We start from the raw sequence: 18,537 nt of genomic DNA, 5'->3' as shown, positions 1-18,537 counted from the left end.
ATTAGGAATTGTGAAAACTACAGGACATCTATACAAATGAATCCACTGGCAATTTTGTTGACGAAAAATCATTAGGTTTAATCAGTAATGATTAATGTCAGAGCAAAATAATAATACGATGCAGCCTTTTGAATTGTTTTTTTTTTTTGTACGTGACGGACAAAGGATTGACGTACGTTTACGGCGTGACCTTGGCGAGGGTTTCTTGTGGAGTTGCGTGGGCCCAGGGCCAGAAGGCGGTGGTGGTAAAGGCGGTATGGGTGGCTCGCTCGTCGATGATTTCACCGGGGTTTGCGAGGATTCTCTTATGCTCCAACGAACTCGCCCGCCCACCGCTGAAACACCCGCTTCATTCCGCTAATCATTCTAATCCTTTTCACGTGTCACGCTCGATCGATACGGGTTTTCGTTATTTCTTTTGTTTCATTATCGGCCTGTTTTAGGTGAATCGTTGATTGTTGCAGAAACGAGTGCAACTGTCACTGCACATTAATGAATCCCGAAAAAAAATCCTTTTTTGGCTTTTTTGTTCCTACGAAAGACTACAATTTGACAAATATCAAATTGTCCAACTGGATTTACAAAGATCATTTGACATATTCTATTTTCAGTTGTCATCGTCAATTGATCATGATAAATCTCAATGGAGCTATTTTTCTGTGAAAATTTCTGAAAATGATATTCATTGCAGGAACTTGGATATTGCTAATTGCATATCTTGTTTATGATTTTTCAGAGTATGACGCAGGCTGTGTATAATTTTGTGTCATTCTGTCTGTCAACGTTTGAGTGATGTGTTTTAGATTCAAGAAATTTCAGAGAGGACGACGCAATGGACCAGACGAGAGACAACAATTCCCGGTAATTAACCCTTTTCAACGATAAAATTCGTTTAATGAAGAATCGCAATGAATGAGAGGATAAATATCAATGCAGATTACAGAGATATAGAGACAATACATAAATGACTATCATGCAAATTCTCTCTGGACAGTTAAACGAATGGTTTTGTACCGCTAAAACAAAAGGGGTAAACAATCTGGACTGAGAGACGAGGGTTAGGGTGGGGTGAGGGGTTGAAACGAGCAGCAGTCCAAATTTCCAATAATAATACACGTTGCACGAGAATGCAAGTTATGTATCGTACTTCTATCGTGTGTATCTTTTCTTGTTTTTTAAAATCTTCATCAATTGGTGGATTATACTTTTCTTTCATGTAGAATAGTTTGCGACGATCGATCGAGGCACGACATTTTTCGATATATATATGTTGGGCTAAGTGGGTAGAGTTCGACGTTGGAGCCAAAAAACCAAATTGGCAATTGGCTGCAATGTCAAGTCGTTTCTCTTTACTTACTCGGACGGGGATGCCTCTCTGGCTCTCCACTCCTGTCCTTCCCCTCTTTATCTTTATGCTCCTTCTCTTTCTCCTAGAAGTTTTAAAAATTACGGTAGAGTCATTATTGCAGGGATGAGACTGAGGAGCATTCAGGTCTCCATAATATTTCATAAAAACAAGCATTTCCATTGCGGATTCGTTACTCTTTATCCTTCTCATGATGTGATAATTTTCAAGTGTCTTGAATGGATTCATTTAGTGGGTGCCGGTTATGCTATTCGAATTAAACAAATTATTTCAAGTTGAATGCATGTTTTTTTAATTACATGGAATTTTTTCTGATGCAAGTTAGTAGTAATTGAAAAGTTAATATTCAAAGGAGCTGTTTTAATGACTGAACATTAATGCGAGTCATATCGATGTTCCATTAACGTTCTCCGAATATTATTTCATTTGTAACAGTTGGTGATTTCGAAGTGGCAATTAGTTATGAGTATTTCAATTAGCAATTCAAATAGTATTCTCTCCAGGGGTGGGAAGAATGAATGGAATTTCCTACCTTGGCATCTTTGCTGACTGATGGTGCTCGTGGAGTCTGACGTTTTGGTGACCTACTGATGGGTCCAAGACTCTGCGAGCGCCCAGTCCGCGGGCTATTCTTGGGGCTTGATTTTGTTCTCGGTTGAATTTCATCCTTAGCCTCGTCACGACGACGGGGTGCCACTGGCTCAAGCTTCTCCCTCGTTGGAGAAGGTAACAGTGCACCGTCACCTGGATTTTAATGATTACATTGACATTAAACTCCTGAGAGTTTCCTGATGGCATTTTTCTTATTCGAATTTCTCGTTTGTAGAGAGTGCTCAATACTCTCCACTATTTTTAATGAACTCACCAACACCTGTAGTACGGTCCAGATGATGACGGATCAAGAAATCCTTTCTTGCGCGAGCCATAGCTCTCTCATTATCCTGAAACGCATAACTAAGTCAATTACACCTGCATGTTTTAATTGGAGAACTTGTCCCTTCGGGAACTTAAGCATATATTGCATATTCTTCTATGGGGAAAAGACAACAGAGACGAGTTTTAAATCACCAGTTGAATTAACATCCCTCCAGAAATTCACCTGTTCACCCTAGTTTAAAAAATTGTGATTTCATTGACTGTAATTGCGTACCGCTTCTTGGAGAATTCCAGAAATAGGTCTAGCTTGAACGGAGGAGGGTCTACCAGCTGGTGGCATTGTGTTCATAACTGGTGCAACCTTTCTCGTGTTCTCCTTCTCCTTCTCCTCCTTCGTTACCGACCTGTGAGAGAGCAATGAAAATAATCAACTGAGGTTTGCTGTGGAAATAAATGACAGCATAACGAAGAGGCAAACGACGAGGGACCGAACAGAACAGAACAACTACGACAGAACCCCAGGTGAAGATGCAGAATTATTTTTTTTTTCTCTTTGTGAGACACTTTACTGAAACCTGGTACATTGGTGGATTGCAGGGGACGATTTGTGTGAGTGTGTTTCGTAATGCAATTGCAGTGGTGTTTGCGTTTTTTGAGAGTGGACAGGAACGAGTGAGCAACATCGAGAATTCGTTTATGTCTACTGGCCTGCCAAGTGATAGAGCGTTGAGTACGTGATTATTCGAGACGTGTTTCCAGACCGATGACACTTCCCCTGACGCCAGACCGCCACCCCAGTCGCGGTGCTGATGAATCAGATAAATCATTTCAATGAGTTGATTGCATGTGATGATTCTACTACTCATTGAGGGTTGCGTAATGCGCCTGAGTATTACACGCATATAATAATTGAATAGATAAATCTTGTTCTTACAATATTTTGATTTATAGTTTTTTTTTTCTTAATTTATTGACCGATTTTCGGTGAACATGGGTTATTGTAGATTTGATTTCATTTTTTAGGCGTTATTTTTTTTAGAGAAATGAGTAATGAGAAAATCTAATGGACATGATCTCCCCAAAAAAAAATCTGTTACCTTATACTCATCAGCAAGACGTCTGAGCTCGACAATCTCGGACGTTGGAAACGCATTTGTCACTGTTGACGGAGCTTTATCACTTTTTTTCGTTACACGATCATCTATAATCTTCACTCCCTTACTCGCTGATTTTCTTTCTCTGCAAATTACAATTTCGAATTTGCCTTTTTAAACCAAGGTATTCCCGATGGAAATTCAGTCGGGCTCTGTCGCAGTTGATCTTCGCAAAATGGTACTCACGAGAAGAAAAATTCTCCTAATTAAAAAATACGAAATGAAAAATAGTCAATGCATGTCTGACCTGAAGGATATCTTGAAATCGGTTAAATCCTCATCTTTCTCGTCGACGTCAGGCATGACACCATCAATATGATCAGCATTATTACCGAATAGTGGCTCGAGTTCGGACGCTTGGATTCCTAATTGAAATAAACAAAAAAATAACAGAAGCAATGAAAGATACTTCATAAAAATTAATGGGGGTAGAGCTTCCATTGAGATATACCATGGGATGAATTTTCTAGAAATGCCATACGTATGAAATTTCAAGTGAATACATAATAAATTGAAAACAATCAAGCTCCAGTGGAGCGTAGAACGAGAAAAGAATGACAATGTCGATATGAATTTATTAGTGACCAACAAAATAGTAATCCAATAAAGCTATATATCGTTCACGTGTAAGTATCAGGGCATTGACAAATTGAGAAGCCCCAGAAGATCGAGTGTAGCATAAAAGAAGAAAGAAACTAATGGAGTACAAGTGAGAATACCATCACGCTTGTGATCCACATCGCCTGGTCTCTTTCTCATGTGGACTGGAGCTGGTTCAGTTGGTGCGATACCCTGTTTAAGGGTGCCCATGCTCATGGATTTGCGTGGACCACCTGGTAGACCACCAGCACCACCGGCAGCCGGTATTGGCGCCACAGTCTCACCATTTGTCAGCTGGGCTCGCCTTGGCCAGGCAAACTGCAATCGATACTCGGTGCTTATCCGTGAAATCGCTTTGCTCAGCTGACTCGGTGGTAGAGCTGAACTTCCCGTCACTTCCTGTTATCAGAAATGGAATCATTGAGAACAAAGGTTGGCTCCAATTCGTGTCGATGGGCCTTTGATCCTACAAATTGATGGCCCATAGTCGGTTTAGCTACTTGACACATGAATTTCGCACTTTCAGGTGAATTGGTGGAGAAAAAGATTATTGAAAATGCTTCATTGATTTTCAGGTGAAACTCTCGAGAACATTGGATGGAACTCGGATATGGTGGGGTGTAAATATATTTTTATATCTGTAGGGAGGAATTACGTTCATTATTTCTGAAATTACCACCCCTCGACGAGCCTTTCTTCATTGTCAAAGAGTAAAGCATTGTTCAGCCCGGAGATGGAGTGTTACTTAGAATTTGAAATGCAGATTCGTGGAGTTTCTAGAATGATCCCTTCAACATTGTTTCCAAAATAAACAATTTCATGGGTGAATAAAAGAGGGAAGAGGTGGATGTTTTATGCATTCTGAGAGATGCACATGCAAGTCCATGTTCCAGTGAATCCTCTAAATTCCAATTTCGTAAATTATTCCAATTGATATTCTCATCTCTTCGGGAAGTGGAGACGATAAAAATTATAAAGAAGGCGACATGGGTTCTTACAGATAAAACAGAGAAAAGGTATTTAATCGAAAATGGTGTAAAAAATCTCTAACTTAGAGCTCTAGCTGCACGTAAATTCGGAAGAAATGTAAATTCTCAGGTAGAAAATAATTGGCGTTTATCAGCAATCGTGTCTTGGGCCTGAAGGATGCCTGATACATGCATGCATCGTAATGATCAAACAGTCTTGTCTTCCGGTCAATGTTTCCCTCGTTAGATTTGAAAAATATTGATTAATTGACAGCTAATTAGAAAATAATGGAAAATAAATGGAGGAACTATTTAATTCAGGTTTGGCAGTGGAGGTTTCAAATTTAGTAGACTACGCAGTAAAAACATTTTCCAAATTTATTCAGTCTTCTTTCATTATGCCTGACACATCAAGGACCTCGACGATTTACTCTCTCGTCCGAGGGAGTAGAACAATGAACAATATCTCGAGATTTAAAATTCAGATTTACACGAGTATTCACGCATAATCCCTCGAGCATTGTGTTTTTACAGCGAAACACTTCACGGTTGAATTAAGAGTACGAATAAACCATTCAACGGCTTTATGAATTAAATGTGAGCTTACTGATGAAACTTACTCGCACTTTATCAGCAACAACATTGGTATCAACAGCATCGATGCCACCTCCATCAGCGGCAGTGATGAACTCATGATGCCTGTAAGCCAATTCTGGATTCTTCTTCCTCCTCGGCAATGGTGGCTCCAGTGTTGGTCCTGCAATAAAAACCAATTCAGATTAAGTAACAAGAGCCCTCAAAGGGTAGAATTTCAGACTGGAAATGCCCAAATGTTAGCTGGTTGAGGCCAGTAAGAGGAGCAGAATTAGCATAGTAACGCAGCAGTTGAGGCTGCATGTTTCTGGATTCCCTCGATTTCAAGCAAAATGGATAACGATTTCGATCCCTCCAGTCAATTCCCTTCATTCTCCTCCCCAGTTATCCCCCAACCCCACCAAGTAACCCCAGCATATATGTATTACTCCACCTCGCCGATATTTTCTCATTGACCTCTTTTAATCATTTCCAGGAAAATAGGGTAAAAAAGGTAATATTAGAATTATAGAAGACTCGAGGGATCGATGATATCGTCTCGACCTCGGTCAAGCCTAACTCCCATCCATACACCCACCCGTTCAACATTGACGAATCGAAATTATTAACAACGGCACTCGCTATTGTCTTATGTCATACCTACACTACAAATACAAAAATACTGAATGTCAGCCGTAGGAGCGACGAGTCACCACCAGCATTACTTTCTATTCACTCTGGCATAAACCATGGAATTTGTTTTTTTTTTAACGAATATAGATAACTCTGGCGTTGAAATAAAAAGGTGTCAATTTTTCAATTTCTCGTCACTCCTTATTTTAAAATATGGAGATCTAAGCGCATGCAACTGGCTTTACTAAAACTTTCAGCTGACATCTGAGATGCACGTCAGCTTCTGCTGGAAGAGAAGGGACCAAGGAGTTTGGAAGATGTTTAGGCAGACGGATGGGGTAGATTTCTCGGTGAGACCACAGAAAGAAGTAGAATTTAGGAATAAATTTTTCTTTAACGCATCCATTTTTATGATTTTACCACAAATATCTATGACGTGACCAATTTGTTGATTTTTTGTTGGACGCTGTTACCGGTCTGTTCCATTTTCAGGGAACGTGGCCGGAAAATAAGAATGATGCTATCGATTTCGGGGAAGTAGAATTTAAACTGCGCTTGGCATGCGACTCTAGCTTCACTCCTTGAAAAAGTCACGCAACAAAGTGGACATAAGAATGCGCACGTTATGATAAAAAAAATGGAGAGTGCGAGAAATGGAGAGTATGGGTGGAGTTGGAGTGATTAAAGAGCTTTCGTGAAGTCCTGACGTGTCTCCCTGATGCTGAAGTATTTTCACTTGTTCAACCAAAGGCTCAATACTAATAAGCTAATTTCAAACGGCAAATTTTCAGCATTAACACAGGCATCTAAATACGTGTACATTAGTTATTTCTTACGACTCATTTTCTTACGTTCGTGATCGTAATTATGTACATTTATATAAGAGATTAATCAAGATATGTGTGATTGAAAATCAAGAGGGGAGAACAATATTGAGTTAATGTAGTTAAATAATATGTAATTTAAAAAATAGAACATATCATAAAGAGGCTTGGTTTGCGTAGCACCGATCGTAACGTCTCTTCTTACCTTCGGTATTATCATCCTCAGTTGACTTGGCCGATTGTAGCTTCGCGCTCGGTTGCTTCGCTGCAATCAAAATTCGCAGCTGGCACGATTTCGACTCTTGCAAAGTTTTTTCTCAATATTTTTCTTTCTTTTTTCCCTCACTCCGATTATTGACAGGCAGTCAAAAATATTTCAAAAGGACTGATACACAAATTACGCTCTTTCCAATTTCCATTGGAATATTTATCGATAATTGGGGTTCAACCAAATTTGAGGTGGGACTTTCTTACTCTAAAACATCACACGTTCAATGGCTAATTGAACATTCACGGATTACTGATAATTCAGCACTAGATTTGAGACTCAAACTCACACTTTAGTATACGTTAACATCAACAAAATCCTAAATATTCGAATATCGTTTATTTCGTTATTATATGAGGACAGTAAGAATCCCGGCATTCTCAGAAATATTTATCTTGAAATTGGGAGATATTATAGATGAATGGAAAAATAATAGAGTACCGATTTAAACGAAAGGTGATACTCAGAATAATTCGATTGAGCATCAGTGCACAAACAAAAACCAAAAAAATTCTCGGGATATCCAGCGCATTTAATAGTGACATCAATGAACTGAAATTCTTGAATGAAGGAGATCTGAAATTTGGGGATATGAATGAAATGAATAAATATGTCATGATTTTGGAAATAATTGGATTGAACTTTTTGAATAGGAATAATTGTGTTGGATGAATGGACAGGTGGGAAAAATAGTTTTTGTGTGTGTCTGTGGATGTAAAGAGAAAATTTATGGGATCTGCAGTGATAAGTCAGGGAGAAATGCGCTGGATTCTCCTTGTATTTCCGTGCATGCAGCCAATCGGAATACTTTACGAGGTACAGTATACACGAAAAGAGAGTAACACAGGGGCTTCGAAGTGAGCCCTTTTTAGTCCCCCTTTTGAGGGGGCACATCGGCGATACACGCGATCATGTCGTCACAGAATGTATGCAATCCACGACATCTCCATTTTGCCCTGAAAATTCGGCCAACATATCCTCTAAACTCCAGACATTATCTGCCACAGCCCATCTCCCTCCCTTTGTCAAGCATTCAAAAATACTTCCTCCTCAAATGACAACGGTGTTTTTTACTAAAAAAAATAGAAGATACACAGAGAACAACATCGAAACTCGAAGGAGCAGTGATGATTAGATTACGAGTGATTTAATTCTGCAATCAAGGAGGAAAAAGATAAGTTTATGCAAATTGAATTGAAGATTACAGTAATGGAGTTTCAATACGAAAAAAAGAATTGGAAGATTCATTGTCACAAGAAGTTATTTGTAATAAAAAATTGGAAATTGTAAATTACTGAGTGTTACTCGTCTTCTTACTTCAATCAATTACAGAATTGATGCACAGAGAGAAAAATTATATTCAAGTTAAGAAATTTATGGAAAATTATATTCTTATTCTCCTTCCCGATTTCTTCTCGTCTGCTTGGTAATTTTTAATGAATATTTCTCTCCGTGCGTATGGAAATTGTTATATGATAAAACGATGGAAATTATTGAGGGGTTCATAACTCATGTCAACTCTCGCGGCTAGACTTCATTCAGAATTTAACGATAATATTACTATTAGGATATGTGGTGGATGAGAAGAATCATTAATTCTTGTATTCATCGGGAGAACTTCCGGTTCTTATTATTTACGAGCGACTGCAAAATAAATTATAGCTCCACTGAAATTTGGAGACGGATCATAATAGAAAATTCTAAATTTGATGAAAAAATCAAATGAAATTGTCCATGGAATTTTTATTTGTTTTCTGTATAAAGAACCCCCGGGATTTCTTGAAGATGGGTAAATTGAATCCATTTTACTACCCAAGGTAATCACTTTTTATGGCATTCTCTCCACGTGCAATTATGATAGAAGAAGTTCAAGTAAAAATAAACGTGGATAAATAAACCTTTCCTCATATTTTATCATTTTTCCCCTTGACACATGCCTACATAATTCTCGTACATTGGTCCCATCAAAATGTTGACTTTACTATAAAATAGAATAATTAATCGAGTGGTGGGTACGATGGCACAAAACGTATTAATTAATAACGAGATTATAGTCGTAATTAAACCGGACTTTTCCCCAGAGTTATGAACCCCTCATAACGAACGAAAACTGAAAAGTGCGAATTACGACATGATCTCATGAAACTGATAAATTAAATGAAAAAAATCATCACACGTGTAGACGTTCACGAGGTGTAGGCACGACCAAGAATAAAACCACTATTAACACTCCTAAAACCAAAAGAAACCAACTATCTCTCATTAATCGTTAATCGTGTTGTTCATTAGTAAAACAAGAATGAAGAAAAAGTCGTAAGAACGTTCTGAGTAAACTAGATAAAAGGAATGGATTGTGCTCGTCGATCGATGCGAACAATCCGTGCTTTAAGATTACAAGAGGATAGAAAAAAAAGTACAGAAAAAAAAAAAGAAAAAATGGCAAGTCGAATCAAACCAGACAAAAGAGTAACCGGAGTTGTGTTTGAGATCGAGTATAAAAGAAGATTGTGGCATCGACCGACAATGCTCATGGGAACTTTTGATGACAATTGCCAGGATATTATATATTTTTACCCACATTTTCGTCCAGTCGACTCTATATTTCATTATTTATCCTTTGCTCAGTGTTTTATCTTTTTTTCCCTTTCTCTCTTTCATTCTACTGTTTTCTCGAAGGAGTGAAATCAAAAATAGGGTACAGAGAGGTATTTCAGGAGAAACTTACTGGAGGTCGGCTGAGCCTGGGGCGCCCGACGTACAATCGTGTGCTCCTGATGAGGTCCTGTGTACTCGTGCCATGTGTAAGTGCTCCTGTACTCTGAGTGGAGCTGCTGAAACACAAGAGAAAACCCCACAATCATTACACTTTTATACCCCAGACAAGTCTTCACAAAACTCTTTTTTATTTTTCCGTTCTCCCCTTTTTATTCCCCATTTACTCTCTCAGTATCTTTTTTTCCTCATTTCTTTTCCTATTTCTTTACATTTTTTCGCTTTTTTACGAATATCTCAGCCGGAAGTCGAAGCTCAAAAGGGGCATTCTCGCTTATCTTTGTTGTTTGCTTTATGAGGGAGAGGGAGTCATTAGTGAGGTCGAGAGTGAAAAGGAAAAGTGAGATTTGGATTATCCCTTTTCCAAAATTCCAGGTGCTACAATGATTTTTTAAATAATATCCAGCATACAGCAAATAAAAGCAAAAAGAGATTTCAAGCCGTCATATGATGATTATTAGTGAGTAAAGAATAGTTTTAAATATTTAAGGGGGATGAACCTTTAATTGGTCAATTGGGAGAAGATGTATATGCACGTGTGGTGATTGACTGGTGTCTTGCAAAAATTCCGACACTTTCCCTTTCGTAAACTTCAGAAACTTCATAAATCACTGAGGCCTCACCGATTAAAACTGCATAAATGAGGTGCAGTCTGTCCAGAGTTTTGGTCAACTAGACTCTGGGCTTTCATCCTGAGACATACCGTTAACATTCTTCCTGTCCACTGGAGCAAACTTCCTTTTGCCACAGAGTCAGGCCATTTCACCGTAAATAATGCTCAATGTTTACAAGATAAGAGATTGCAAAAGTTAGTCTTACAAGTGCGCTGGGTATAAATAGAATAGTAGAGGTAACTGTGCCCATTTATTTCGTGCTGGTGCTGGGGTAAATCAATGTGGATAAGACTAATCAATTAAGGGGGAGGGAAATTTAAATGTTCCCTCAATCATTATAACATATCATTATAAATACACTAAATACATTGTTGTCTCGAACAAATTTTCTTATATATATTGTATATATATATATGATAATAAAAGTAGAAAAATGTATACATATTTTTTTTAATAAAAAAATTATTTAAAAATAAAAAAAAATATTTTCACTTTTTTAAATAAAAAAAAATGAAATAAAAAAATAATTAAAAATTTTCCTAACAATTTTCGTTACACCTGGATTTTTTTAGAAAGGATTGCGGGGAATAATAATAATGTTAGTCAATAAATCGACAATAAAATTATCCCCAGGAGGTGCAATCCTATTATGAAGGATTTCCTAGGAGGTTCTCCGATTGGCCGACATCACCAACTCACTCGAGAGAAGTGTGAGACCGCAGGCTAGATCTTTTGTGCCCCACAATCGTCTAGGCGACTAGTCGATGAATATCCATCGACTGGGGGACGTTACACTTGTAGGTGGATAAAAAATCAATAAAAAAAGAAAAAGAAGAGGCGGAATAGTGAAGAAGCCCGAGGCCGTGTCATTGTCATGATAGTACCAACAATGAAAGCAACACCCGCCTCATTTTATTCTCATCTACTTTAGCATGTTTGCCGCAGTGAAATCGATGGTCCATTCAACATCGAACAATGAGATGCATCGGTAATGGTTAACAGGTACCTAGTCACCCGACTGAATTTTCCGGGTGAGAAAGAAAATTTACAAATCGACGAATTGAATGGGAGGAATTGCCAGGGATTTGGGATGAGACAGGCTGAAGCGGAATCGAGAGCAGATGAAGCCAATTCCGTCAAGAAATTCACGGAAGCCAGATAGCGTCGATGATCTTCCTGTGATCCATCTCATTTCCGGGTATTTTCATCACGTGAATATGCTAAGCCTAAATTCCCACCCAGAAATCCTTCGGGCTGAGAAAAAGTTCTTTTAATTCTTGTGAAAAAGTTCTTATAATTTTTTTTTATTGTCATTCCCATAGAATTCTATTGGATGGTTCGATTTCGATGGGCTCCAGTGGGTACTAGATGTCGTGGAATATCCAATAGATATTTCCATCTCCCAATATTAAGAGCACTGTGCAATGTAGGCTGCTATCTCGGTACATCAAGATACCATCAGGTATTTGCCTATGATGTAAGGTTCGATGAAAGTGCCACTGCCTTCAGGGGATTATCGAGGACCACCGAAGCTTCAATAATATCCATGAAAATCTTCATCTCAATCCTTTGCTCTTTCATTTTGAGGAAATATTTGATTAAATTCATTGAATCACTAGCGAGGACTAGTCCTAGTTACTCGAATTACTTAACTGTCCGGCTTTAACGTGTCGCTGGAGTTTTTGTGATTGTTTGAATGGATTTGAAAGTCCTGGGTGAATACAAAAATGGGATTCCGAGAGTTTGCCGATGGAGTTGTAATTTTTGTAGAGAGTTGGAGAGAGTCAATGGAAAATTCGATTAGCACACGCTGATTAAGCCATATCTGGGAATGAACTGGTAGAGTGTGACGCTGAGAATCAGCTGATAACGCGATTTCATAAATCGATTCTAGCTGGGAGTTTAACGCTCGTTGGAGCATATTCCGGGGCTCAAATTATCGGGTGTTATTCGTCATGGCGAATGGAGTTGGGCTGATTGTACGAGATTTTTTTGAATTTTCGGCGCCGGCTGTTGGTGATAACAACTGCGGGCTACCCTAATATCATTCTCATCAATCAGACACTGAGGGCTGGTATTTCATCGGATTATTTCTGTTGGACAGTCAATGTCACTGAATAATCTCCAACTGCCATTACTCACAGCATGATCCATTGTTATTGTGATAGATTCAGATTTCCCAGACGAGAAATTCCTGGAAAAATCAGTTTTCGAGAGAACACGATGGATTGGATGGAGACGAACGTTAATTGATTGAAAACATTCTGCTCGGAGGAAAATCACCGGAATATTCCTCAAATATTCAATGACTTATCTGAGAGAAAGTTTCGGATGCTTTAGAGCAATTGAATGAATTTAATTTAATTTAATTTGTAATTCCGTAGCGACGGACCGGTTATAAGCGGTTTATACCCTCCAGTGTTTTACCTTCTGACCAGGAGCGACTGTTAGAAAAAAATATTAAACTTCATGGGCTGTTGACTAATTTTCAGGACAGGAACACTAAATCCTATTTAGGAAGAAAAATCGTGGGAGTTGAGTTTCACAGAAATAGCTTTTCTATTGATTTTAAGGAAAAAATTAAATATAAATTTACAGTTTTTAGCAATTGTAGATATGACTGAGATATTGAAAACGAAATGAAACTTATTTTGAAAAAAAAATAGTGGGAGAACCTCTCAAATATTGTGTCCTTGCTCTCATAGTTTTGGCGTTCCTCTTGAAAAAGATGAGTAGGATACGTTTCATGCCGAAAATATCTGCAGTGACATATGTCTGGAGACTCATCGAGGTCATCCCAACAAATATTTGCTCTTATCCTGGTGCACTCAGCATCATACCAGAGGCATGTACGTATTACCTCTTTTTATACTCTTCTCCAGAGCGTTGAGAACACACGAGAATAAAATTTGACAACCCATTCCACGTATGGGTCATCTAAAAGAGATCGAACCACCCTTTCACCGGATGTCTGATGAAATGTCGAGAAGAGTTTTACTACAGAGTTACACTGTCCGAGTTTATTCGAAAACTATAAAACTGGTGTTCCCTAATTCAAGGGCGGTAGAAAAAAGAGCTGCAAATCGTTCCAGGTATCTCATCAGGATGAATTTAATAAACTATGGTAGCAATTTGCAAGTTCAAAGGATAAAATGGAGAGAAGTTCAAAGTGGACGATCACTGCAGCTCAAGGAAATAAAATTAGACAAAATATGATAAATAAAAATGCAAACTTCAAACTTGCAGATTTCTATTTGCATTTGCATCGTAAATCCCAAGAGTTTGTTTCCAGTTTAACCAATAAATGGAGATCCATAGCGGATGAAGATGCGATTTCTTAACTTTTCTAAAGACGCGGGTGAGAGTTTATTCATGAGAAGATGATAGTGAAAATGAAACAATGTTAAATGACTTATGCATATGAACAATAGTGGCATAACACCAGCTGAATGGGATACACATGATATGTTGAGGACCCATTCACACTGCCAAGTTAAATCGACTGCGAGTTTATGAAATGTGACTATAAATAAAATTACTCGTCGTATGCTCGATAAAAATACGAAATGGATTTTTGCACAGCGGGGTCAATGGATTATTACCCGAGGTAGAAATAACGACGCGGCACATTAAAGGCATTTAATTTACTTTTATTCTCGCGTCGCAATTAGGTCTCTGTATGGAGAAATAAATGAGAATTTTCCCATGCGTATGCTAACAAAAAAGTTTTGCAACCAAATTAGAAAGGAGGTTTGCCATTACTCCTCATTTATAATTGCAAATGTTGCACACAAAAATGATAATTTCAACGTATCAATTATTCTCCATTATTATTGATTTATGAAATGTCTTTAAATATTAAAAATAACATCCACCGAATTGCTGTCACTTTAATGAAGTTTTAAAATTAAAAAAAACTACGATTTTAAGCTGGTAATTTGTCTGGGAGTAATTCTCCAAGTAAATATTTTAATCCAGCGAATGGATAATTAGTTCCGATAAAAACTGGCAGCTGTTGGTCTAGTCGAAGAGGTGGATATTAATTAATAATTTGTTAAATAATAATTTTCATGTTATTCAGACAAATAATTTATTGAAACTATAAATAGTATTAAAAGTCATGAGTAAAGTATAAGTAATGAGACAGTTGTCATTATTCATTTTTTATCTCTTATTTTTAATGATCTCGGTGGAAAATTTTAAGCTGCTAATTTGTCTGGAGGTAATTCTCCAAGTAAATATTTTAATCCAGCGAATGAATAATTAGTTCCGATAAAAACTGGCAGCTGTTGGTCTAGCCGAAGAGGTGAACGGTTATTTGAAAGAAAAGCCGGATGGCAAAAGTAGGAAGAGGTGGATATTAATCAGTGAGCTGTACGAAGTGAGAAGATCAATTGACGAGGGGAGGCAAGAGGTGGGGAGGATACCGGAAATTCCTCAGCATGCCAGAGTACGAGGGAGAGGTTGAAACCTGTTGGTCTCTTGCTCGAGCCAAAGGTAAATTTGTCCATGGTGTCATCTCTCATATTGAAGCCAAAGCTTATGAGCAGAGAGGACAAAAAGATGAATGAGAAAGTATATCAATTCGAAGGAACCCTGAAGGCATAAGACCTCAGTGCGCAATTTCAATCATCAATTTATTTCGAGAGTTGAATAGAGAACAAACCCACATTTTCACCTTTAACACCAAAAATTCCAGGTGACCACAAATATATTCAAGGCTATCAGAAATTAATTGAAATTTCAGTCACAAACTCATCAGAATTTTCACCAGAAAATTGGGGTTTTCATCTTAAATGATTATCAATTTTTGAATGAAAGCTTTCAATCGAGGGAAAACAAAGGGGAAATTGTTCGCTGAATTTTTGAGATTTGAATTGATTTATAGTTTTGTTTCACTCATCAATGTCAAAAAAAAGTGTGTACATGGGAATTCACGTGAACGACGTGAAAAGCCGTCGAGGAGTGATATACTATTCATATGAAGGATTATTTTTATCGTCAATGTTCAGAATGTAGAGAATTTTCACTCATCCGACTCGTTCACGACAAATCCACGAACTCTATCACTGCAGTGAAAATCTTTCTGAATGAATAGAACAAATTTTGTGACGAACTAAACTGTTGTGCTTAAATTAAAAAGGCGCACACAAATCTTTAGACCGACTCTGGGGCTTTGACGGACTTTTTATAATTGAGGAATTATTTTTAAACAATGAGTTCTTCTTTTTTATAGAATTTTATACTGATGAAAAGCAAGAAGACTCTAAATTTCATGGCATCCATTTATTTTAGTATTTTTCTTGAGCAAGAAAAACTATACTCATTCCCGAAAGCTACGGAAATTGAGAAGTTTCGTTGGCTGATGTTGAGTGTATAAAACTCAGTGTAATAAAGTATTAAGTCCGAGTTAATTCTCGCTGTTTCGCAAAAAAGTAGGGATTGAGTGAAACAAATTGGATGTGTATTGATTCAAGTTCGATGAGAAAACAGAGGAATTAGCTGGGAAAACTTCTCGAGATATTTCACGAGGAGATGAATGAGTTAAGCATTGGATTGACTTGGGCGGATAGGGAATGCTTACCTTGAGTTGATGAGGAATTGGAAAAGCAGCGGAGGAAAGCCCTACGAAATTACTTGAGAAGTTTTGTTCGGAAAACTTGATGATTGGGAGAAGAGGCACAACGAGGCAGACGAATTGTTTGTATAATTACGCAAATTAGGGGACAAAATAAATAGAAGCATTTATGATATCCGCATTGAATCGCGGTGTGCTCTGAAACCATATCAAAAGTTTGCAGATTAAAAAAAAAGTACAAATTTTAATAAGAATTGAAATTTTTAATAAGAATGAAATTAAAAAAAAAACTAACAGTTTTCTGAATATTCATAATTTCTCTAGTCTCATCTTCACAGAAAATTGCACGGCAAATTTTTTGTTAATTAATAATTTGTTAAATAATAATTTTCATGTTATTCAGAAAAATAATTCATTGAAACTATAAATAGTATTAAAAGTTATGAGTATAAGTAATGAGACAATTGTCATTAGTCATTTTTTATCTCTCATTTTTAATGATCTCGGTGGAAAATCTCCAACCATGATTTATCATATAAATTCACAATCGACATAGACATTTTATATAACAATTTGTGTGACGGGGTATTACTGGAGAATTGAAAAATTTTCGCGGTTGCAAAGGAGAAAAATTTGAAAAACCTGTTGGCACTCTAGACGCCGCATAGTCAGCCGCAGCGATCCGCAGCGTAATAAGCCTGAGGGGCCTGAGCCCTCAATTCATCTATTCAATACACTTCTAGGCTGCACTGAATTTCTATTTCACTACTCCCTATCGCTGCTAAAATGTCACTTTTACGAAATTCAACTTGAAGCAGCACTTGAAGTTTCAAGTGTAATTGACAGCGCGAAAACTGCAATTAATGCACATGAACAATTTTTTTTATTCTCTGATTATTTTTGAACGCGTGATGGCGTACTAATGACGACTGCACGTCTACTGACGTCTATTTGCTGTCTAGTTTGTCCTCTGTAGATGCCAACGGGTAGGAGACTACAGGAGCCATTGAACCACGCGGCCAACCGAAACCATTACACCTTCTCCAACTCGGCACGTTCCACTTACTCCTCGACTTATTGCCTTTTATAAACTTTTATAGAAATTCATGTAAATTTTCAATCAAATTATCATCTGGATTTTCAAAAAAATTTTCATTTGAAAATAAATGCGGTGTTAGAATATTCACATTTTCAAAATTCTCTTCACTCACCCTTCCAAAATTCACATTTTTTTAATCTTTCATTTTTTGGCGAACTTACGATGGAATTGCCGTGCAAAAATATCCGGTTTTTGTGTTTTCTCGTTATTTGGTGTCTCGCGAAGCTTCAAGGTGGTGCGAACCTTTTACTGCATTTTTTTGAAGCTTTTGTGAAAGAATTTTTTTATTTTTTTTTAACTCTTTGGAAAAATCACAAAACTGCAGAAACGCATGCGAATAAACGCATCGTTACGAAATTTCGGAAGTCATTGAACAATGGAAAAACTCAAAAACGTTATATTTTTTCCCATCAATCCGATCGATAATTTGCCAGAAAAATTGAAAAAAAAAAACGTAAGTTTTGTGGAAAAAGGTGCTGCACCTCCTCAAGTACATAAAAGCGTATTTTTCCGGTGCTTCCTATTTAATCGTCAATTACTACTGCTATAATATCTATCTAATCGAAAGTCGATGGTTTCCTCTGATAAGAAGTATCGGGCAGTTATCGAGAGTTTATTAATACACTGCGGGATTATTTCAGCACTCGGAAAATTTATGCAGTCAACTGAGAAATTGCCATCAGAGACGGAAGTTTTATGGTGGAAATTGAATAATGGGATGAAGAAAATCCACGGGAATCCACGATGATAAAGGCACTAGAGCATGAAACGAACAATCTAGGGTATTCCGGGCAACCCTAGATTAGTCATCATCAGGGATTTGTATCCGGACTTTTTTTTACACCCACTGGTCAGAAGAAATAAATGAAAAAAGACTATGTCGACTGAGCCGTTTGAAAAATAACATTTTTTCGGAGCCCTTTCCTCCTAGCTAGAGAAAAAACTTGATATTAATAATTTCAGCGTATGAAATTATAATTTACCACGTATTTCCGTTAAACTCAAGTAAATTATTTCAAGTTTACTCTGAAGGTGAGTTATTTTGAGACTGTCTTTTTTCTCTTTTCATAACGAACTTCTGAAGCAAACCGAACTTCTTGGTAATGCCTCAGGTTGAAATTTCTCGCAATGGTGCATCCTCAAGATGATTCCAGAACTACCAAGAGCTTCATGAAGATGAAAATGAACTCTCATTACCGCATGCTAACAGCC

At 37.5% G+C, this 18,537-nt stretch overlaps 1 protein-coding gene across 10 annotated transcripts in view; it reads right to left on the bottom strand.

The window, feature by feature from the left end:
- LOC105263652 (proteoglycan 4) overlaps window positions 1–18,537 on the bottom strand; it is a 37,417-nt gene that overhangs the window by 9,028 nt on the left and 9,852 nt on the right. For 2 of the 10 annotated variants that reach the window (XM_011299987.1, XM_011299996.1), the window contains exons 2-13: window positions 9,988–10,090; window positions 7,200–7,259; window positions 5,585–5,721; window positions 4,116–4,395; window positions 3,644–3,761; window positions 3,340–3,481; window positions 2,951–3,048; window positions 2,517–2,646; window positions 2,232–2,307; window positions 1,899–2,110; window positions 1,358–1,430; window positions 177–347 (exon numbers count right to left, since the gene is read on the bottom strand). In XM_011299987.1, the coding sequence (XP_011298289.1) occupies window positions 177–347; window positions 1,358–1,430; window positions 1,899–2,110; window positions 2,232–2,307; window positions 2,517–2,646; window positions 2,951–3,048; window positions 3,340–3,481; window positions 3,644–3,761; window positions 4,116–4,395; window positions 5,585–5,721; window positions 7,200–7,259; window positions 9,988–10,090 (1,600 nt within the window). Of the gene's footprint in view, window positions 1–176; window positions 348–1,357; window positions 1,431–1,898; window positions 2,111–2,231; window positions 2,308–2,516; window positions 2,647–2,950; window positions 3,049–3,339; window positions 3,482–3,643; window positions 3,762–4,115; window positions 4,396–5,584; window positions 5,722–7,199; window positions 7,260–9,987; window positions 10,094–16,868; window positions 17,168–18,537 lie in introns of those variants that run through there. The other 8 variants (XM_011299994.1, XM_011299997.1, XM_011299991.1 and 5 more) reach the window with 7 other exon arrangements.

The sequence above is a fragment of the Fopius arisanus genome, unplaced genomic scaffold (genome assembly GCF_000806365.1).
Source record: "Fopius arisanus strain USDA-PBARC FA_bdor unplaced genomic scaffold, ASM80636v1 scaffold00016, whole genome shotgun sequence".
NCBI classification, from domain to species: domain Eukaryota; kingdom Metazoa; phylum Arthropoda; class Insecta; order Hymenoptera; family Braconidae; genus Fopius; species Fopius arisanus.
This window is presented reverse-complemented; position numbering and strand designations above follow the sequence as displayed.